Source organism: Plecotus auritus (assembly GCF_963455305.1).
Source record: "Plecotus auritus genome assembly, chromosome: 2".
Classification (NCBI taxonomy): domain Eukaryota; kingdom Metazoa; phylum Chordata; class Mammalia; order Chiroptera; family Vespertilionidae; genus Plecotus; species Plecotus auritus.
Window position 1 is genome coordinate 148,002,143 of NC_137771.1, and position 18,229 is coordinate 148,020,371.

At 41.9% G+C, this 18,229-nt stretch overlaps 1 protein-coding gene across 6 annotated transcripts in view; it reads right to left on the minus strand.

Annotated features, from left to right (window-relative positions):
• Window positions 1-18,229, minus strand: part of ST3GAL6 (ST3 beta-galactoside alpha-2,3-sialyltransferase 6) — a 90,856-nt gene that overhangs the window by 1,471 nt on the left and 71,156 nt on the right. For 5 of the 6 annotated variants that reach the window (XM_080654121.1, XM_080654125.1, XM_080654122.1 and 2 more), the window contains 5 exons: window positions 11,469-11,564; window positions 8,379-8,565; window positions 8,138-8,275; window positions 4,983-5,135; window positions 1,571-3,764 (listed from right to left, as the gene is read on the minus strand). In XM_080654121.1, the coding sequence (XP_080510247.1) occupies window positions 3,678-3,764; window positions 4,983-5,135; window positions 8,138-8,275; window positions 8,379-8,565; window positions 11,469-11,564 (661 nt within the window). In that variant the 3' untranslated portion in view covers window positions 1,571-3,677. Of the gene's footprint in view, window positions 1-1,570; window positions 3,765-4,982; window positions 5,136-8,137; window positions 8,276-8,378; window positions 8,566-11,468; window positions 11,565-18,229 lie in introns of those variants that run through there. The other variant, XR_013959834.1, reaches the window with a different exon arrangement.

Below are 18,229 nucleotides of genomic sequence, written 5' to 3' on the forward strand. Positions count from 1 at the left end.
GTATGATTTTGTTGGTTTTCTTTTCATTTGCTTTTCCTTTTCCTCATACATACTATGAGGCATAATTTTATTCATTGAAAACCCAATACATACTTTGTTTCAAAATATTTGAAACAAAAAGCACAGGTGTTGAACTTTTATTAGAACATATGAATGTGTAAAGCACATGTATTAATGCAGCCATCCCCTTTCAGGTGGGAAGAGAGTAAACCAATCGCTTTATTTTTTTATTCATCCTTAGTGTAGAGAGAATATACCTTTCCTAAAATCATATACCTGTTTGAAGCTTTAAGAGAAATGTTTTCAATAACTATTTTGTTTTCCCAAAGATGCTTGCTATTTTTGTGTAACTGTGTGCACCTCCTTTTCCCATGGAACCTTTTTTCTTTTTTCTTTTTTTGAGAAGCAAATGTTTTCTTAAATGATGCATGTTTTAAGACTTGATTCAAAATGCCACTGTGCTGTCCTTGAATTGCCAATGATTTTTACAAATATCTAGTTTTTACTACTTTTATATATTTTACTTTCAAAATGAAGAGCTGAGCCTGATACAAAGGGTTGTTCTGGTTTTGTACTTTTTCTTTTAGTTTGTTTTCATAGTAGTTTTTTAGTTTGGGTTTTGTTTTTTTGTGTTTTTTTTTTTACTACATTTATATGTGTGATATATATATATACACACACACAGCTTTGGAGACAATCAAGTAACAACTGAAAATGTGAAAGTAACCATTTTTTATAAAATGTCCTTGAATTTTTATTCTTTGCTTGAAATATGTAAAAGACTTAAGTCACTGTGGTTTTTTGGTTTAAATTTTTTTCCTATCAATACAAGTATAAAAATAGAGTCAGACAGTGGTGCAGCCAGTGTAGCCATTACATGTTTTGTAAAATTACACTGACTTCGCTGTTACTTGATCTTAGGAACCAGCACAGTTAGAGGTAAGACATTGTGAATGCTGACTTATATTTTATTAAAAGCTGTAAATCTAAGTAGATCCTATTGTATGCAGGGTCTAGTCCAGTTATTTAAGTTCATGTTTCACTATTTGCACTTTGCATTGAACAATGGGTTTAGTTTGCTGATGAAATGGTTCGAGTAGAGAATTTATACAGTAATTGAAATTATGACCTTGTGTATGTACTTGCCCTTCCTCCCAAAGCAGGGAGCAGAAAATGAGCTCATCTAAATATGAATGCAGCTCTAATTGTATGGAAAGTGATAAAGCTTTAAGGTACTGGCCTTGGCTCCTCATTGTCACCTGGAGAGCAGGACGGCTATAAAAGCACCATGCCAGGTGATACGATTAAAAAGAACTGACAGATTGTGCTTTCCAGACCTTTTTAAGATAAATTAATGAAGAACAAATTACCTATTAGCTTTGCCTTTCAGGTCTGAACTTGAAGTCCCTAAACTGCAAAATCTAAAGAGTTGGATGGTTATTAAAGTACTTTTTAGGTCAAGTGTGGCACCAGTTCTCATTTAGTCACACCAACTCGTGACTAGTTTCTTCATCTCTCTCTCTCTCCCTCTCTCTCCCTTTTTTTTTTTTTTTTTTTTTTTTTTTTTTTTGGCACTGGGAAGGGTGGAAACAAAACACGAATTGAAATACATAGTGGAAACAAAAATGGCTTAAGTGTCAGTGAAATTCTCCCAGTATGTACTTTTCTTACCTCGGCATGTACTGTAGTCACTCAGTATTTGTATATGTTGCTAGAATTTAGATTGTATAAACAGTGAGATTTTGATGTGTTCATGTGTTTTTAATAAATTGTATATATGTGTCTTGCTCAGATTTTTTTTTTTTTTTTGGCTTAACTATAACCACCTTGAGGTTTATAGCCTTTTCTTCTACTACACAAACTGCCAGATTCCTGAATTTGAACATCAGTCAGAATATTTAATGGCCACTGTTATACTATTCACAGTAACATTAGGAATGCCACCTTTGGTTTTGACTTTGATCTTTTCTGTAGCCACAGTATCCTTTTTGAAACCGGAGTTACTTTCCATCAAACTGAACTTCAGCAGCCCCACTGCAGTCTCTGGCTGTGCAGTGGGAGGGAAAGGTCACTGAGCAGGTAGAGACTTCAGCCTGGCTCCTGCCTTTTCCACTTCAGCGTTATTAGAAAAATCAGATGAAATTGGCCCTGCGCAACCTGTGCTATTAGGAGGACATCATCCATATTTAATATCTAGATCTGGATTAAATCAACTACTAGTTTTCTCCCCCTAGCCTGCTTTCCAAGTACCTTGTTTATTCCTGTTTCTGGTCTACTATTCCACCCTTTCTACACTTTCTTTAGAGAGGCAGGTTGGTTGTCAGTGACATCCATGTCTCCCAATGATAATTATTCAAAAGATAGTAATTCTTGCCCAGCCACCGTAGCTCAGTAGTTGAGCATCAACCTATGAACCAGGAGGTCAAAGGTTTGATTCCCTGTCAGGACACATGCCTAGGTTGCAGGCTGAGGTCCCAATAGGAGGCCACCAATCAATGATTCTCTCTCGTTATTGATGTTTCTATCTCCCTTTCCCTTCTTCTCTGAAATCAATAAAAATATATTTTTTAGAAAGGTACTAATTCTTCAACTCATACCTCTTCTGATACTTTTTATTCCATCATTCTTATACCTTCTGTTCCTTCACCACTTACTCTACTCCACCATAGCCGTTAGTTATATTCATTAAACTGGAAAGGGAGACCAGCTCACCACAGTTGTAGGGACGGGCTTGTTTGCATCCGTAGGATTCTTCACTGGAGTACCCTAGATTGTCAGGTGAACTTTCCATGTGAAGATGAGAGATGAAAATACCATCTAAATCCAAGAACACCTTGACACTCCTAAGGATTTACTTACTTGTGTCTTTTTCATCTTTACTAATTTACTTCAAATAGTAAAGTTTTAAAAGTTAATGAATTAAACCAAGCAAAACATAAACTTTAAGAATTTTCTCCTTGAGCATGTCTTACTCAGCTTTCTTTGTATAAACTTTTAAAAAAATTTCTTCAACATAATACAGTTATCAGACTTTGGTAATTACACTCTTTGGTTATTTACTCATCTAGATAAACTTAAAAACAAAAATACCATCTTCATTCTACCTAATTACTCATCATAATCGTGGTTTAGTTAATTGCAAGGGGGGAGCCTAATTATACCAGTATGACTTTAGATTTCTATAACCATCCACGCTGTATTCAGAGCTGGTTTAAACTTCAAATCAGGTTCCTTAATTAGAACAAAAAGACACTAAAGTCAGCCGGATATAGACCTGACGTGCTTCCAGTTTGCCAAATCAAGGCACAACCACATGCCAATTCCCCACCGTTTTATAGTAGCCAGATATGTCATCTTACATTCAAATTTGTTGCAGTCAACTTAAATCCCCTTATTAGGAAGTCACATACTTTCAAAAGTCTAAAATGAAAAAACTAAAAATATTTTAAGAAACACAATGCAATTACAACTTTACCCTGACATGGTAACTTAGTATATCTTGGTTTTCATAAATATATTTACAGAAATTAAGCTGGTGGTTATGAAATCACCAGGTAGCGACAGGCTTAATATACATAATTTCTTGACAAGTACATCCAAAGTTTTTTAAAATAAACTATAAATTGCCAGTATAAAAATAAAACTAATACTGTTGTAACATTATCTTCTCTGTAGGGTCAATCTTGAGTCAAATTGATTACAAAGTTCTTTTCTATAATGTCCTTCAAAAAGAGCTGCTCTGCAGTCACGTTGTGATATGCATTCTAAAAGATAAAAATAAACTAAAATCACCATTTATCCCAATCGCAACAACAGCAATAGAATGTGCTGTATCTAGAAAACTTCAAGTATAACAAGTGTCATGAACTTGCGTTCACCTTTCTAATTTATTTGTCTTTGCTCATTTTTGTGCCAGAGCTTTCTCTAAAACCCACTCTTTCCACTCAACCCAGCACGTAGGTAAGAGGCTCCGTCACATCATCTCCTGGTCTGCTGAATCGTGGTGGAAGTCTAGAAACCAAAATTGTAAATCCAAACGGGTTGATCATTGTTATAAATGCATCACCTGGAACTCAGGTTTTAAAAAATTGTTCTATTCTGTTGATGGGCATCCTAATTTTAGGAAGGTGTTTTAGTGTGTTGTTCTTTAGATTACTAGAAATACTAAATGCGCTGCAGGAGAGATTAGGGCTGAGGGGAAGAGAGCCTGAAGTCTGTCCCCAGCAACTAACTTTGCAACTACTCAAGTCTCTGTCGCATGTTGTGGGGAAGACACAAGTCAGTATCATGATCTACCCTGACAAAGCATTGGGAGATGATGATTTCAGGAGACGGGATTTCATGGAATACAGCCATATACATTATAGCAAATCATATTTCAATATTAAAAATGTACAGATAATGTTTTAATCCTATCACCTGTGCTGTGCCACTAATCTAAGATAGAATTTGGAAAATAGAAAACTCCTTCCCAGTCAATTAAAATAAAAATCTGAAGGATCCAATCTACTGCCACTGATCCCTAATTCAAGAGAAGCATGAGCTAGTGTCAAAGATGACAGCCTTTCTGACCATAAAGATTATTTCATGGGGTTAAAATGTTATAGATCTTGTCTACTTAACTGAAAAAAAAAAATACATGATAATTATTACTATGACATGGCAATGCTTTTAGGTGAATATGTAATGTCTCCAACAATAGGCTATGTGTATATTTAAATTGTGCAAATAGGATACAGTATCTAAGATAAGGCTTGATCCCTGTATGGGTTGTCAGTACTTGACAATAACTGAGATTCTCCCAAGGGTCTGAGGCCTACAAATTGGGAATTGCTGTAGTAGAGAACGCTGGACTTGATTTTGGCATTTGGTGGCTCTGTAACCCCTATCAAGCCCCTCATTCTCTCAAAAGTTCTTCGCCAGGTAAAATGATAGGGTGAGAAGAGAGAAAATCAATGATTGTAACAAAGTATCTGTATTACCTTGTTCATCAAGGACATGGTGGCGTTCCCATAATAGTGCAAAGGACTCTTGAGGTCAGAAAAGTTGTATCTAAAGCCAGCAAGGTGGACTTCGTGACATATGTGAAAGGCCAAGGTGATGGCAATAATTCCTGTCGTCGGGTGTTTGGGTTTCTGGGGAAAGAAGGAAAATTTTTCTTTAAAAATCCAAAGGAGATACTTGTTCCCAAGGCATATATGGGAGGCCTAATCTTATGAATCTCATCATTCAACTAGTTCTAGGAAAAGGCTAACTTTAACCAATAACTGCAGTAATAAACTATACTAGCAAGTACCTGACTAGAAAACAAGGATTCCTGATATACACAGAGTGTCATCACAGTCTCAACTGGATCCTTATTCATTTACAGACAGAAATTCTACATCCCCTTCACATGTGCAACTACTAAGAGAAGTGCTGTCACAGCTGTTTGACAGGAGGATCTTGGCATTCAAAGTTGTTATGCTCAGTAGGATGGCCTTCAAAGGAATAAACAAAATACATCAACGTTTTATCAACAATTCAAGATTTCCTTTTAGTTAAATATTTTTCACAGATCCCACGAACATTATATGTGATTAATTATGATTCTGAGGAAAAGAAAACAAAGAAACAGTAAAATCAAGTAAACAGCAGAAGGCAAAGAAAGCCTGACAAACTTTTGTATAAGTTTTTCTTTGCCCCGGGCATTATTGTGAACATCAGATGCTTGAAAAGGAAGTTAATGGTTGGGTTAAAACCTAGGAGTCACCCAACTCACTGATCCATCACTGTTTCCGGCTCTTGTACCTCTTAATGCCATGTACTCCCTTTCACCACTCCTTAGAGTACTTCATGGTTATAATCATTTCGTTATGGGGACAGACAATTCTCCTGCACCTAACACCCACAGAACCTATATTATCTCCTGACAATCGTAATCCTGGATAAAGCCACACCCAAACAGCAGAAAGGGCAAGAGAAAACATCCTACTTGCCTGGTTGCAAAACATACTTGCCTGGTTGCATGTTACATTTATGACCAGTTTCCCCGAGTAAATTTCCATTCCTACTCTCCAAGATGACAATTTTATACCTCTCTATGCTCCAACAGCCCTAGCCTCCTTCCTACTTCAACAATCGAATCCTCATTTTTCTAAGAAAACGAGCAATTGCACAAAAACTACATCATCTTCCCAACTCCAAATCTACCTTCATCTTTACCCAGATTTTCAGGATTCACTTCTCTTACAGGGATCAGATGTCCTGTTTCTACCTACAGCCAACTTCTCTATGAGGGCACCATACCACATGTCACAACTAGTTTGCTTCTACAGTTACCCATTTTCTGCCCTCATCATCAGTATTTTCTTTTACTGAACCATTTCCTTCATAAAAACATCTTAAAAAACAAACAACAAAAATTATCCTTGATCTTATGTTCCAATCATTTTTCTGCTTCCTTTTCTAGCAAAACCCTATCACAGATTTGCCTCTGTTGTTGTGTCCCATGTTTTCTTTAATCCATTTCAAACAGGTTTTCTTCCTTTCTTATTCTTCACTCATATGACCTCCATGTTTCCAGAACCAGGGTTTATTGTTTGTGCTCAACCTCTGAACGGCATCTGACATGGGTGACCTTTAAAATGCAGCCATGTCCTCATTTGGCTTCTGGGACGCCATGTCCTACCAGAACTTTAATGTAGTTACAACTAGTTCCAGTACCATCTCTAAGTAAAACCAAGGTCTTCCTCTGCTTTTGGAGTTAGGAGGCCACCTAAAATAAAAGAGGTAATGCCCTGGCCCGTGTGGCTCCGTGGTGTCCTGTGCATCAAAAGGTTGCTGGTTCGAGTTCCAGTCAGGGCACATACGTGGGTTATGGGTTTGACCCCCAGTAGGGGGCGTGCAGGAGGCATCCAATCAAAGTTTTGCTCTCACATCAATGTTTCTCTCCCTTTCTCTCTAAAAATCAATAATTTTAAAAAGATCTTTTTTTAAAAGGTTAAACCTGATCGTACCTATCTTAGGAAAATTATCTCTTTTCACCTCAGAATTACTAAGAATCTGTGCTTTTCTCTCAATACCAAGAAGTAGGGTTTAAACATAAGACATTTATGTTTTTTGACTTGGAAATTTCACTTTCAGGCATCTATCCTACAGAAATCATACAAGTGTGCAGAAAAATCCCTAAAACACATTTTTATGTTACTTATGGAAGAAAAAGCTGGATACAAACCTAAATGTCTCTAAACAGGAGAATTATTAATTAGGTGGAGGGGGAAATAGCAGAACATTATCTATTGAACAGACAAAATGTTATGTGTTTTTAAATGCATAGGAAAGTCTAAGGATATGAAGCAAAAATTCTTGGGAGATAATGTGAGTTATTGAGGAAGGAGAAGTATGTCCTTTTAAAAATATTTCTTTGTAAGTTATTTCATTTTTAGCCTGTAATAATTTAGAATTGTTTTTATCGTGCTTAAAGAAAAGGTACATGAGGTGTGTTTCTTGGGCCTTTCCCTGATTACAAAAAGCATGTACACAAGTTACTCAAGCTTCAAATGGAAAACATCTCTGCCACTGGACGGATCTAGTCATTATTGTTTTCTAGGTGTTATAGACAAACAGGCGTGCAAAAGTCACAGTCAGTGAGATTTATCTTAACTAAAGAATTGGGAGTTTTAAGAACTGTCAATATTGCTGTAACTACCATTTGCTGAGAATTCAGTGCCCGTGTCTCCTCTGTGACTGCAGAAATATTTCTGGGCTGCCTTACTGTCCTTCTCGCCTTTCCTCTGGTTTCCCTGTGGGATTTCTATGGCAGATTGCTTGACACCACTCCTTTTAGCTGAAAACCATGCATTGTCCTGAAACTAGTACTGCTGCTCAGAACACAGCCTGCCCCTCAGCGCCCCCGCTGCAGAACACAGGAGAGTTGCAAGAGATGAGCCACCTGGGCATGCAGATGGAGACCCCAGAAAGGCCCCTGCAAGGGCAGAAAGAAACCTTCACTAAAGATTCTTGTTCTTGCAAACTGAAAAACATGAAGATAATATCCACAGGTACCTAATTTCACTAACTCAGACGAGACCCCGAAGGTCCCCCTATTCAAATCCAGCCAGATCCTTAGTTTGAAAGTACCAAGAAAAATACATACCTGATTTTTGGGAAACACTTTTGGGAAATTAAGCAGTTCATAAGCTGCTGTTCTGATAATGAAAGGATCTAAGATTCTGATTTGATATGGTTTGTAGATCAGGTTTAAGGCTGGTTTTTTCCAAAAACCATTAGTGTTCTGAAATAAAGCAAGAATACAGAAAATAAAACATTGTGGTTGTCTTTTGTTACAGAAAAAAATATTAAGGTAATCAGAAGGGATATCAGTTTTGCCAACTTACTATTTTGCCACCCGTCAACAATTCCCACAGCCACTTTAAATCATGCGGCTTAAAAGCAGTGAGAATCGCTGTGGTGTTAGGATCATTGTGTTTGGGATCTGAAAAAACAGATTCTGGATAAAAAAGTCGGAAGGTTGTCCTTCTCCCAACTTCCTCTTCATGTCCTAAAACAGGACCATTATTCATCCTGTGGACAGAAAAACACAAGATATGTAGATCAAGTGCAGTATGAGCCGTTTCCACCAGTTCCCAGAGATGTGGCCAGTGCTCTTATGGCACAAGGCAATCAATCAGTCTTTCACACATAAGGGCCAAGGAAATAATTCCCTTTCATGAAACAGCTGCTTGATCAAAGCAGAAACTTGCATTTGTCTTTGAAAATTTGTTGTGGCGTTACTGGTAATTCAGTCTTATCTCCAGGGAAACGAAAGGCAAATAAAACATGGGAACATAAGAACCACAATAGTAGGGTTAAAAGAGAACGTGAAAGACATCCCAACAAAACATCTTGGATATCCAGATAAGAGACGTGAGGTGCAGAGAAAGTTACTTGCCCGAGGTGACAGTCATGTAGCATGTGGCGCATGTGTCTAAATGAATGACAGTCAACAAGAATCACATTTAAGGTGAAGACCCATCAAAACTGTTATGCTCTGAAATAAAGTAACAATATAAAATTGCTGTATTATACCCAACCACAACCAAATGAATGTCTATTGCTAGAATGAAATAAAGAACCACAAAGAATCGGTTGGGTTTGTGTGTGCTCAAAGCAAAGGTTAGACATGCACTATTTATGCAGACACTATGAAGGCATGCTATTAAGAGGAATGCTTTGTTTCCTAAACAGTGTGCCCTAGGAGAATTAATACTATTTTACCCTTTGCTACTGTCTGTGTAATAAGAAGACAGTCTTCACACCTGAAATGACTTCAGAATGTTGTGCCCGTGGCATTTTCCCACAAGGGCTTGCTGTAGTTCTAGGTGATCAAGTTTTAGACACTTATAGGTAAAGAAATTGTGTTTCAAAATTGTTTTGTGGGTAACTTTTCACAGCTTCCTCAAAATGGAAAAGAAACAGAAAATAAGGTGACATCACTTGCAAAAGCCTTCGGCAGCTTGTGACCCAGCAAAACCCCCAGGCACTGCCAGGCCATCCCAATGCACTGCCCATGAGAAGCATTCCACTCTTCAAAAGACTATTCACAGCCATCCCAGCACACCCAAACTTACTCCAGGGTGATGACCTTTCATTGACCTTTCCAGGAGGGAAACAAAAATGTCCTGCTTTTCCCACCACTCCCTCTATGGGACTCTGGGTAGCTGTAAACCACAATCCCAATCGTCCTTTCCATTATGAATGACTACCACCACCTGTGCTTTGGACCCCATTCCCCTCTTTCTTTCCCACGCCAACCTCTTCATTTCCATCAGCATACCAGTATGCTGTAGAATCTCCTATCTTTATAAAAGAAAACCACACAGGAAATCCTCCTTTGATTCCATAACAATCTCTGGCTACTTCATTTTTCAACTTCAGAGCAGAAGTCCTCAAGCGTTGCCTATAGTCGTTTCTCTACTTTCCCACTGCCATTGTCTCCTCAACCCATTCCCATTGGGCTTCTCCCCACTTCAATCTGCTTTGTCAAGAATGTCAGTGAGCTCGAGGCCGCCTGTCCGGGATGAACTGTTATTTTGCTTGGCCTCTCACCAGCTTTGGACATGGTGGGCCCTCCCTCTGCCTTAAAACACTGTGCTCTCTCGGCTTCTGTGATCTCCTGACTCTTCCTACCTCACTGGTGGGTCTTCTCCATCCCTTCTACTCACTCTTTTTCCTTGTACAACCTCTTAACTGTTGTGTACTGTAAGGCTCAGTGCTGGGCCCTCTTTTCTCTCAGTCTGTCCCTGGGAAATCGCACCGACTCATGGTTTCAGTACAGCTTATCAGCTCATCAAGACTTAAACTGTTTAGCCAACTGCCTACTGGACTTACCTGCTGCAAATCTAATAAGCACCTCAAACCTAACATGTTCATACAGAAATCTTGCCTCTCCTCTAAGCCTGTTCCTACCCTAGTCTTCCCCAACTCAATAAATGGTACCACTATCCAGCCAGTCTCTTAAGGTGAAAACCTAGAAGGAGGTATCCCTGGTTCCTTTATTCCCATCTCTGCTCATATCTAATACATTAACAAATCCTGATAACACTACCTCTAAAACATATTTCAATGTATCCAACTTATTACCTCCTCTGCCAAGACCACCCTGATCCAAGTCCCCATCGTCTACCTGAATACAGCAACCTACCTGGCCTCTTCATTTCCACCCTTGTCCGTGCTCACATTCCATTGTTCAGGCCTTTGCCAGACTCTTAAAGATAACCAAGTCAAATTGCTTTCTTGCTTAAAAATCTTCAAATGTTTCCTGTCGTACTTAAAGTAAAATCTAAGCTCTCATCCTAGTTTACAAAATCTAATCCCAGCTTACGTAGCCTGCTCCTTGCCTACCTCTTGAGCTTCCGATTGCACCCCTCTTTCCCAGCCCGCTGCCCTTCCACCTCACTGGTTTTCTTGCTACTTCTCTCAAACCCAGGATCATATCCTCCCGAAGGCCTGCAGTAAACATTCTCTGTGCCTGCATTGCCTTTCCCTGAGCTTCATGTGGCTGGCGTTGACTGTTCACTCAGTCCAGCTTAGATGTCTCCTCCTCAAGGTGCTCATCCATCTTAAAGTAGCCACTCAATCATTCTCTAACATCTATTTTTTAATTGTATGTATGGCATTTATTATTATATTTCCTTATTCAATTACTTTTTTCTTCCCCTCATTAGAATGTACGCTCCACAGAAGAAGGAGAGCCTTGTTTATTTACTGCTGTATCCCCTGGGGCCAGGACTGGCATATGAAGGGGACTTAATAAGCATGTGCTAAGTGAATGACCTGAAGTCTTGAGCCAACAACTGAGAGACAAGGTTGTGTAATGAACTTAAAAATATCAAAGCAGCTCCTCCGCCTTTTAAAACACAGCTGTTCTAAAGTAGGAAGCCACGTTTTGAAACAATTCCAGTTTAGCAAATGAGAAATATATTTACCTTATTATTACATCATAGGTGTCAATTCTTTCTCCTAATGTCTTGTTCTTCAAAACTCCTCCATTACCAACCACCACGCACCTTTTACATGGCACACTGTTGGGCAAACAGACAAGTGAGAGATGGAGCCATCTATGACAGAATGAGTGATTCCCACACCCATTCATACTTTCAGAAACCCAAAGCCACATTTTACTTGTTGCACAAGTAGAAAAAGAGCCGATTGTGACACATATAGGTCTAAGGATGTAACAGAAAGATACAAGACTCAAGAAGAACATTGCCTAGGAATTGTATCGTCATTAGCAGCTATTAACCCTTATCAGCCCATACACGTTCCCTCATTTGAATCTCATAACCACCCACAGAGATAAGTAAGCCTGACAGTTCCATTTAACAAGTAAAGAAAGAGGTTCAGAAAAGTAACATTTCAAAGTCATACTCCATAGAGAACTTTGGATGGAATTTGGATACAGATCTTTGAACTACAAAAACCCCCTTTGACACAGGATTTTGCATGTTAATACTGATGCAAGTGTATTTGTGTTACCGATATATACGTTTTATGTCCTTTATTTTTTAATTTTTTTCTGTGTCCTTGGGTTTTTTTTCTTTATTGATTAAGGTATTACATATGTGTCCTTATCCCTCCCATTGCCCCCCATCTCCCCACTCATGTCCTCACCCCCCTAGTGTCTGTGTCCATTGGTTATGCTTATATGCATGCATACAAGTCCTTTGGTTGATCTCTCCCTCTTCCCCACATCCTCTCCTACCTTCCCTGTGAGGTTTGACAGTCTGATTGATGCTTCTCTGTCTCTGGATCTGTTTTTGTTCATCAGTTTATGTTATTCATTATATTCCATGTGTGAGATCATGTAATATTGATCTTTATCCAACTGACTTATTTCACTTAGCATAATGCTCTTCAGGTCCATCCATGCTGTTGCAAATGGTAGGAGTCCCTTCCTTTTTACAGCAGCGTAGTATTCCATTGTATAGATGTACCACAGTTTTGTTGTTTTTTTTGTTTTGTTTTGTTTTTAATTTTTTTTTAAATATATATTTTATTGACTTTTTACAGAGAGGAAGGAAGAGGGATAGAGAGTTAGAAACATCGATGAGAGAGAAACATCGATCAGCTGCCTCCTGCACACCCCCCACTGGGGATGTGCCCGCAACCAAGGTACATGCCCTTGACCGGAATCGAACCTGGGACCCTTCAGTCCGCAGGCCAACGCTCTATCCACGGAGCCAAACCGGTTTTGGCGATGTACCACAGTTTTTTAATCCACTCATCTGCTGATGGGCACTATTTTTTTTTTACCAGCATTACCCATTCCGCTGAGATTCTAGCTCTAATTACTGCTATATCTTGTAAATGTGGAGACAGATGGAATCAGATGAGGACAGTGCAGCTTCCTTGTACCTGCCCATGCTCACTTAAATTCCAAACATGTACTGGTCCTTGGAGCTTAAACAATACAAACTAAAAATTCACTCTCTGTTCCTGGTGAAGGGCTGTAGAGCAGGACATGAAGTGGGACTTCTGTTGCTGGCTGGGATCAGCCGAGGACCACGTATTGTGTACCGTCAGCTTTCAGCAAACAGTCTGGCCCCTCTTTCTCCTGGCTCCCACCCCCACCCAGACAGACCTGGAGAAATGACAGAACAGATCAAGTCCTTCTCCTCTAGGGGACAAAACTACGGAGGGGAAGACTGGGGAGACTGCCCTCATGACATGGAAGTATAAGGAAAAAATTTCCTCTAAGAACTAGGAAATCAGCAGACCAGATGAACTGGGATCTGCCAGGCCCTTAGGAAATTCATGAGTTGCAAAACTGCACAAATGCTTAGAGTAGTTAAGCGCAGAGAATGCAGAAGTACAGGAACCACGGCCAAGAGCCAAGCGTTGGCCCTGTCAGGTTAAGAAGAAACAAGGTACACATTCCTATATGCATGAGATGACCTTTTTGACTGAGAATTTATTTAGCTCATCTAGTTTATGTTTTTAACACTCCATATTTTAAGACTATTTTTACATGTTTTCATTTGAAACTCTTAGCTCCCAAAGTTAGAGAGTCATGTCCAAATCAGTGTCTACTTTGTCACAAAAACAAGTATTGCAGAGTTTCACAGGTGGGTGGGTCTGGTGGGCGTGTCCAACAGGCTTGAGGACCTGCCCCAAACCTCCACCATGGGCATGTCACAATGCGTTCTAGAGATATTTCTGCTAAAAATGTCTGTCTTTAACTGTGAAAGTAACATCTCCAGGTGCTTTTCTATGCACGCTTGACATTCATCCTAATTCTAGGAAGGCAACCTCATGTGCAGCAGGTGGAGGAGCTGGGAGCCCCGGTAAACCGAGCGCTTCCCTCTCCAGGCATATGGCCGCCGTCCTCCCCAGGTCCACCCCATGAATGCTCTGTAGCAGAGGCAGTTCCCATACACTTATCTGGCCTTTCCTTCCATAACTCCCAGGTCAGCTTAATGCAAATTAGAGGCTGAAGTTTAAAGCTGGCTCCACCACCCCAGTGGAATGCTGAGCAGAAGTGGCTAGGAATGGACAGGATGGAAATAACAGCTCTGTTCCTGACAGATAACGTCCAGTGGGGTGGAGGAGGCTTCTCTACAATTATGGTAGCTAGATTAGTTCTGACCTTTGAATGAAGGCTGGAGGCCACTTCCTTATCAAAGGCCACCTAAGGCCAGGTGGCCCCGGGGCTCAGCTTCCATCCTGGCATGGGGACCCCAGCCTGACCCCAGGCTGCCCGACTCCATACCAAACATGCCAGGACAAGCACTCCAGGCCTCAGAGTTCTTATCCTGGAGTCTCAACAAAGGTCTCCGACCACAAACCTAGTTAGTCTCTGAAGCTGACACCAGTAGCAGGGTAACTCAGCTCAGTCCTAGACACAGCCAGTCACATAATCACTGCTCAGCAGTGAACAGGCCAGCTGAGCCTCCGTGTTCACTGGAGTCCCTTCCGTGTTACCTGTCGTCTCAGACTGGGTTACAGCTGGTCAGGGAGCCCGGGAGCATGTGCGGCCAAGAGAGCCCCATGTAATGAATACTACTACCTGTCATACTAATACATCCCAACCCTGGTCCCCACTCAAGGCCCTGCCCCTCCTCCCACACCATGCCTTCCAGCCAAGACAAAATGGGGGAGTGGAGGGCTGCAGGCAAATCTCTTTCACTTTTCCTCCAGGTAAGGGATATTGCAAAGACCCACACATGTTCCTGGGGATCATATATAACACTAGGAATGGTTTGGGGTACCCTTAGGACTACCCTTTGGCAATATCTTTTAAAAATTGATTTTAGAGAGAGAGGAAGGGAAAGGGTGGGAGAGAGAAACATTGATCAGTTGCCTCCTGTATGTGCCTGACCAGGGATCGAACCCCCAATGTAGGTATGTGCCCTGACCTGGAAACAAACCCGAGGACCTTTTGTGATACAGGATGGTGCTCCAGCCAACTGAGCCACCAACCAGGGCTGGTATTAATGGCTTATCTACCGCTGGTGTTCACAGTGCCACCAAGACTCGGAAATATGCGATATACCCATGCATGGTCTGAACCACCCACCTTGCAGCTCACTGCTTCCCTCTCCCCAGCAGATACCCATATACGACTAAAGGAGTGATCCGTCCTCTCCTTGGTTTCACCCAGTTGGTCCAGGCTCCCGTTCTTCCTAGTTCCTGAGGTGTGAAGCCATAGCTTGCAGTGCCCTGGGGAGACTGTGTAACTTCACCATATTTAATTAGCACAGCCTTCATGCACAAATAGCTGCAGTGAACATGAGTCTCTAGGGGCCAGAATGGTGTCACTTCTGTTTCTGTATTCTCCATCCGACTCACAGGCTGTGCGTTTAGAAATCGGTTTGGTTGTTACATTAAGTGTGGTGGTCACTGTCCGACTTTTGAGTCTGGAGAAGCAGAAAGCGAAGGTTCCTCCTTTCCCCATCCTGGAAGCAGGGAGGGAAAAGCACAGGCCCCAAACTGCTCATCTGGAAAACAAACTCATTCCAGGGGGCCTGGCCCTGCTAATGGAAAATCCGGAAAGCTACTGAAAGTGCAATGGTCAGAGGTTACACTCCCCCAGGTGAAAGGCATGTTCCTCATCAGGTCAGGCCGATCCAGGAGAGGCACTACCTCATGCAGAGGGAAACAGCAACGCCATCATGTAGAGAAAGCAAACTTGAATTGCCCATTTCACATGATCTGTGGCCTTTTTTTTTTTCTGACTGCTTCCTGGTATTCATTTTCCCCTTCAGCAGCATCATATGCATTCACATACATCACTCTGTCTTCAACAACCTATGGCAGTTCCCACTGGTCCTATTCCCTCGTGCCTTGCTACCGAGCCCTGCTTTCATGAGCCTGCCAATGGTTGGTCTCAAGGTGGCCCTGTGACCCATCCCTGGGCAGTAAGATATAAGGAAGTCTATTGGATGCTCTGGAAAAGATTTTACTCCCAGAAAGAGAATGACTGAGCAGAACCCTTTCCTTTTATCCACCCCTTCCTTTCTGCTCAGATAACGCTGTGTAATGACATCAAGTTAGAGCAGCTGCTGTTTCTTGCAATGAACAGGGAAAGGCAGAGAGCGCCAGAGACGCTGCCACTTCCCAACAGATACCCATATATGACTAATGGAGTGCCCACACCCACAGCTGCTCCATAGAGGTACAGGCTGTCCACAGTCCAGCTGTACAACACACCATTCAGGCACTGCATGTGTGAACTGGTACTCCCAGGAGACTGCAACCCAGTATGTGCAGCCAAAAGCAGGGCACACGCCCTCCGCCCCGGCCCGCCCCGGCCAGAGGAACCACAGGCCTGCAGATCCAGGAACCACATACCGATGCGACGTGGGAGTTAAAGGTCTGCTTCATTTACCTCACGTTTACTCAGGAAGATAGTCACTTGCAGCCCAAAGATCCAGAACACTGTGCAATGTACTGCGGGTGGAGCCCTGACTGCTGGTTGTGCCACCCCTTACAGCATCTCTGGGCCCGTGGCCTTGTGACCACACCTTTCACCTCCGTCTGCCCTTTTGTGAGTCACTGACGTCTTTAATGTTGTTATTCTGTTGCACGGGACCATTTTTTCCAGCATGTGTGCGGGGTGTCTATAGTTCGACAACAGCTGACTGCGTCATTGCTGCACCCTTCAGCACACACGACTCACTCTGTTGCTAGAGAATCACAGCCTTCCTTCCTCTCGCACTCCTCTCCGGGCTGAAAGTGCTGCCATGAAAAGAAACCCTGCAAACCAGCAGGTTGTCCAGAGTTTGATGCAGGTGTGGATACCTCTAACAGAGCCTGGCTCTTTTTAATCAATACCCAATAAACGTTTCTTCTTTTTAAGTTGTCCGCAAGGCCATGTGCTCGCCCTGGCTGGTTACCAATCTAACCAGTCTCTGCTGACACTGACATCATGGATTCTGCCTGGTGAGCAACCTCAAGTGTTCACGAAACCCTGCTCATTTAGCACAGGTGCTTCCGTTAGGTAAGATGTTTGTGTCTAGTTGCTCTGTAACCACCTAGGCGGGACTCAAGCAGTCTTCCGGGACCTGGCATGCTTCCAGAATGGGATGCTGGCGGCTGGGGGTGGGGATTGAGTTCCTGCCTTTTAAGTGGGAGCTGAGATTTTGTGATATGGGGTTGCTGCTGCTCTGGTTGTGGGAGAATGTACTCCCACCGAGGAGAAAGCAGCAGTCCTGGAGACCAGGGTGCCAGCTGGTGCTTAGAAGCTACCTAGACAGCCGGGAAGTGTCAGGACCTTGCAACATGGGCACATTTTTTTAAAAATATATTTTATTGATTTTCACAGAGAGGAAGGGAGAGGGATAGAGAGTTAGAAACATCGATGAGAGAGAAACATCGATCGGCTGCCTCCTGCACACCCCCTACTGGGGATGTGCCCGCAACCAAGGTACATGCCCTTGACTGGAATCGAACCTGGGACCTTTCAGTCCGCAGGCCGACGCTCTATCCACTGAGCCAAACCGGTTTCGGCAGCATGGGCACATTTTAAGAATTGCTTTTCTGTGATGCGGTTCCCTTAAAGTATTCCCAATCTTTAGTTAAGTTTTTTAAAACAATATTTTTATTGATTTTTAGAGAGAGAGAGGAAGAGGAAAGGAGAGAGAGAAACATGAATGGGAGAGTGAAACATTGACTGGCTGCCTTCCGCATGCCCCCTACTAGGGATGGAGCCCACAACCCAGGCATGTGCCCTGACTGGGAATCAAACTGGCACTGATGATGCCCAACCAACTGAGCCACACCGGCAGAGCTTTTGTGTGAAGTGTGTAAAACGTGGCCACCTTGTGTGAGCTTTAGAGAATAAAGAAAGGAACCCAAGGCCTGAGAAATGATCTGCAGCAGCAGGATACAGATAAAATGTCAAGAGAACTAGAGTTGTGTCACTCCAAATGGTTTGTCCTAGGCATGGCCTCACGGTGCCCGCTGAACAAGGCACTGTAGAGGCTAGAAAGGAAACTAGGTCACCTCAACCACCACCCTCGTTTTTGAAAGCTTTTTATCATTGAAATATAATTCACATGGCATAAAATTCACCATTAGAAATAATTCAGTGGGTTTTGGCATATTCACAAGGTTGTGTAACAATCACCACTGTCAAACACAGAACATTCATCGCCCTGCAGAGAAACCCCGAGCCCGTAGCAGGTGCGCATCTCTGTCAACCACTAATCTACTTTTTGTCTCAATAGCTGTGTCTATTCTGGCTATT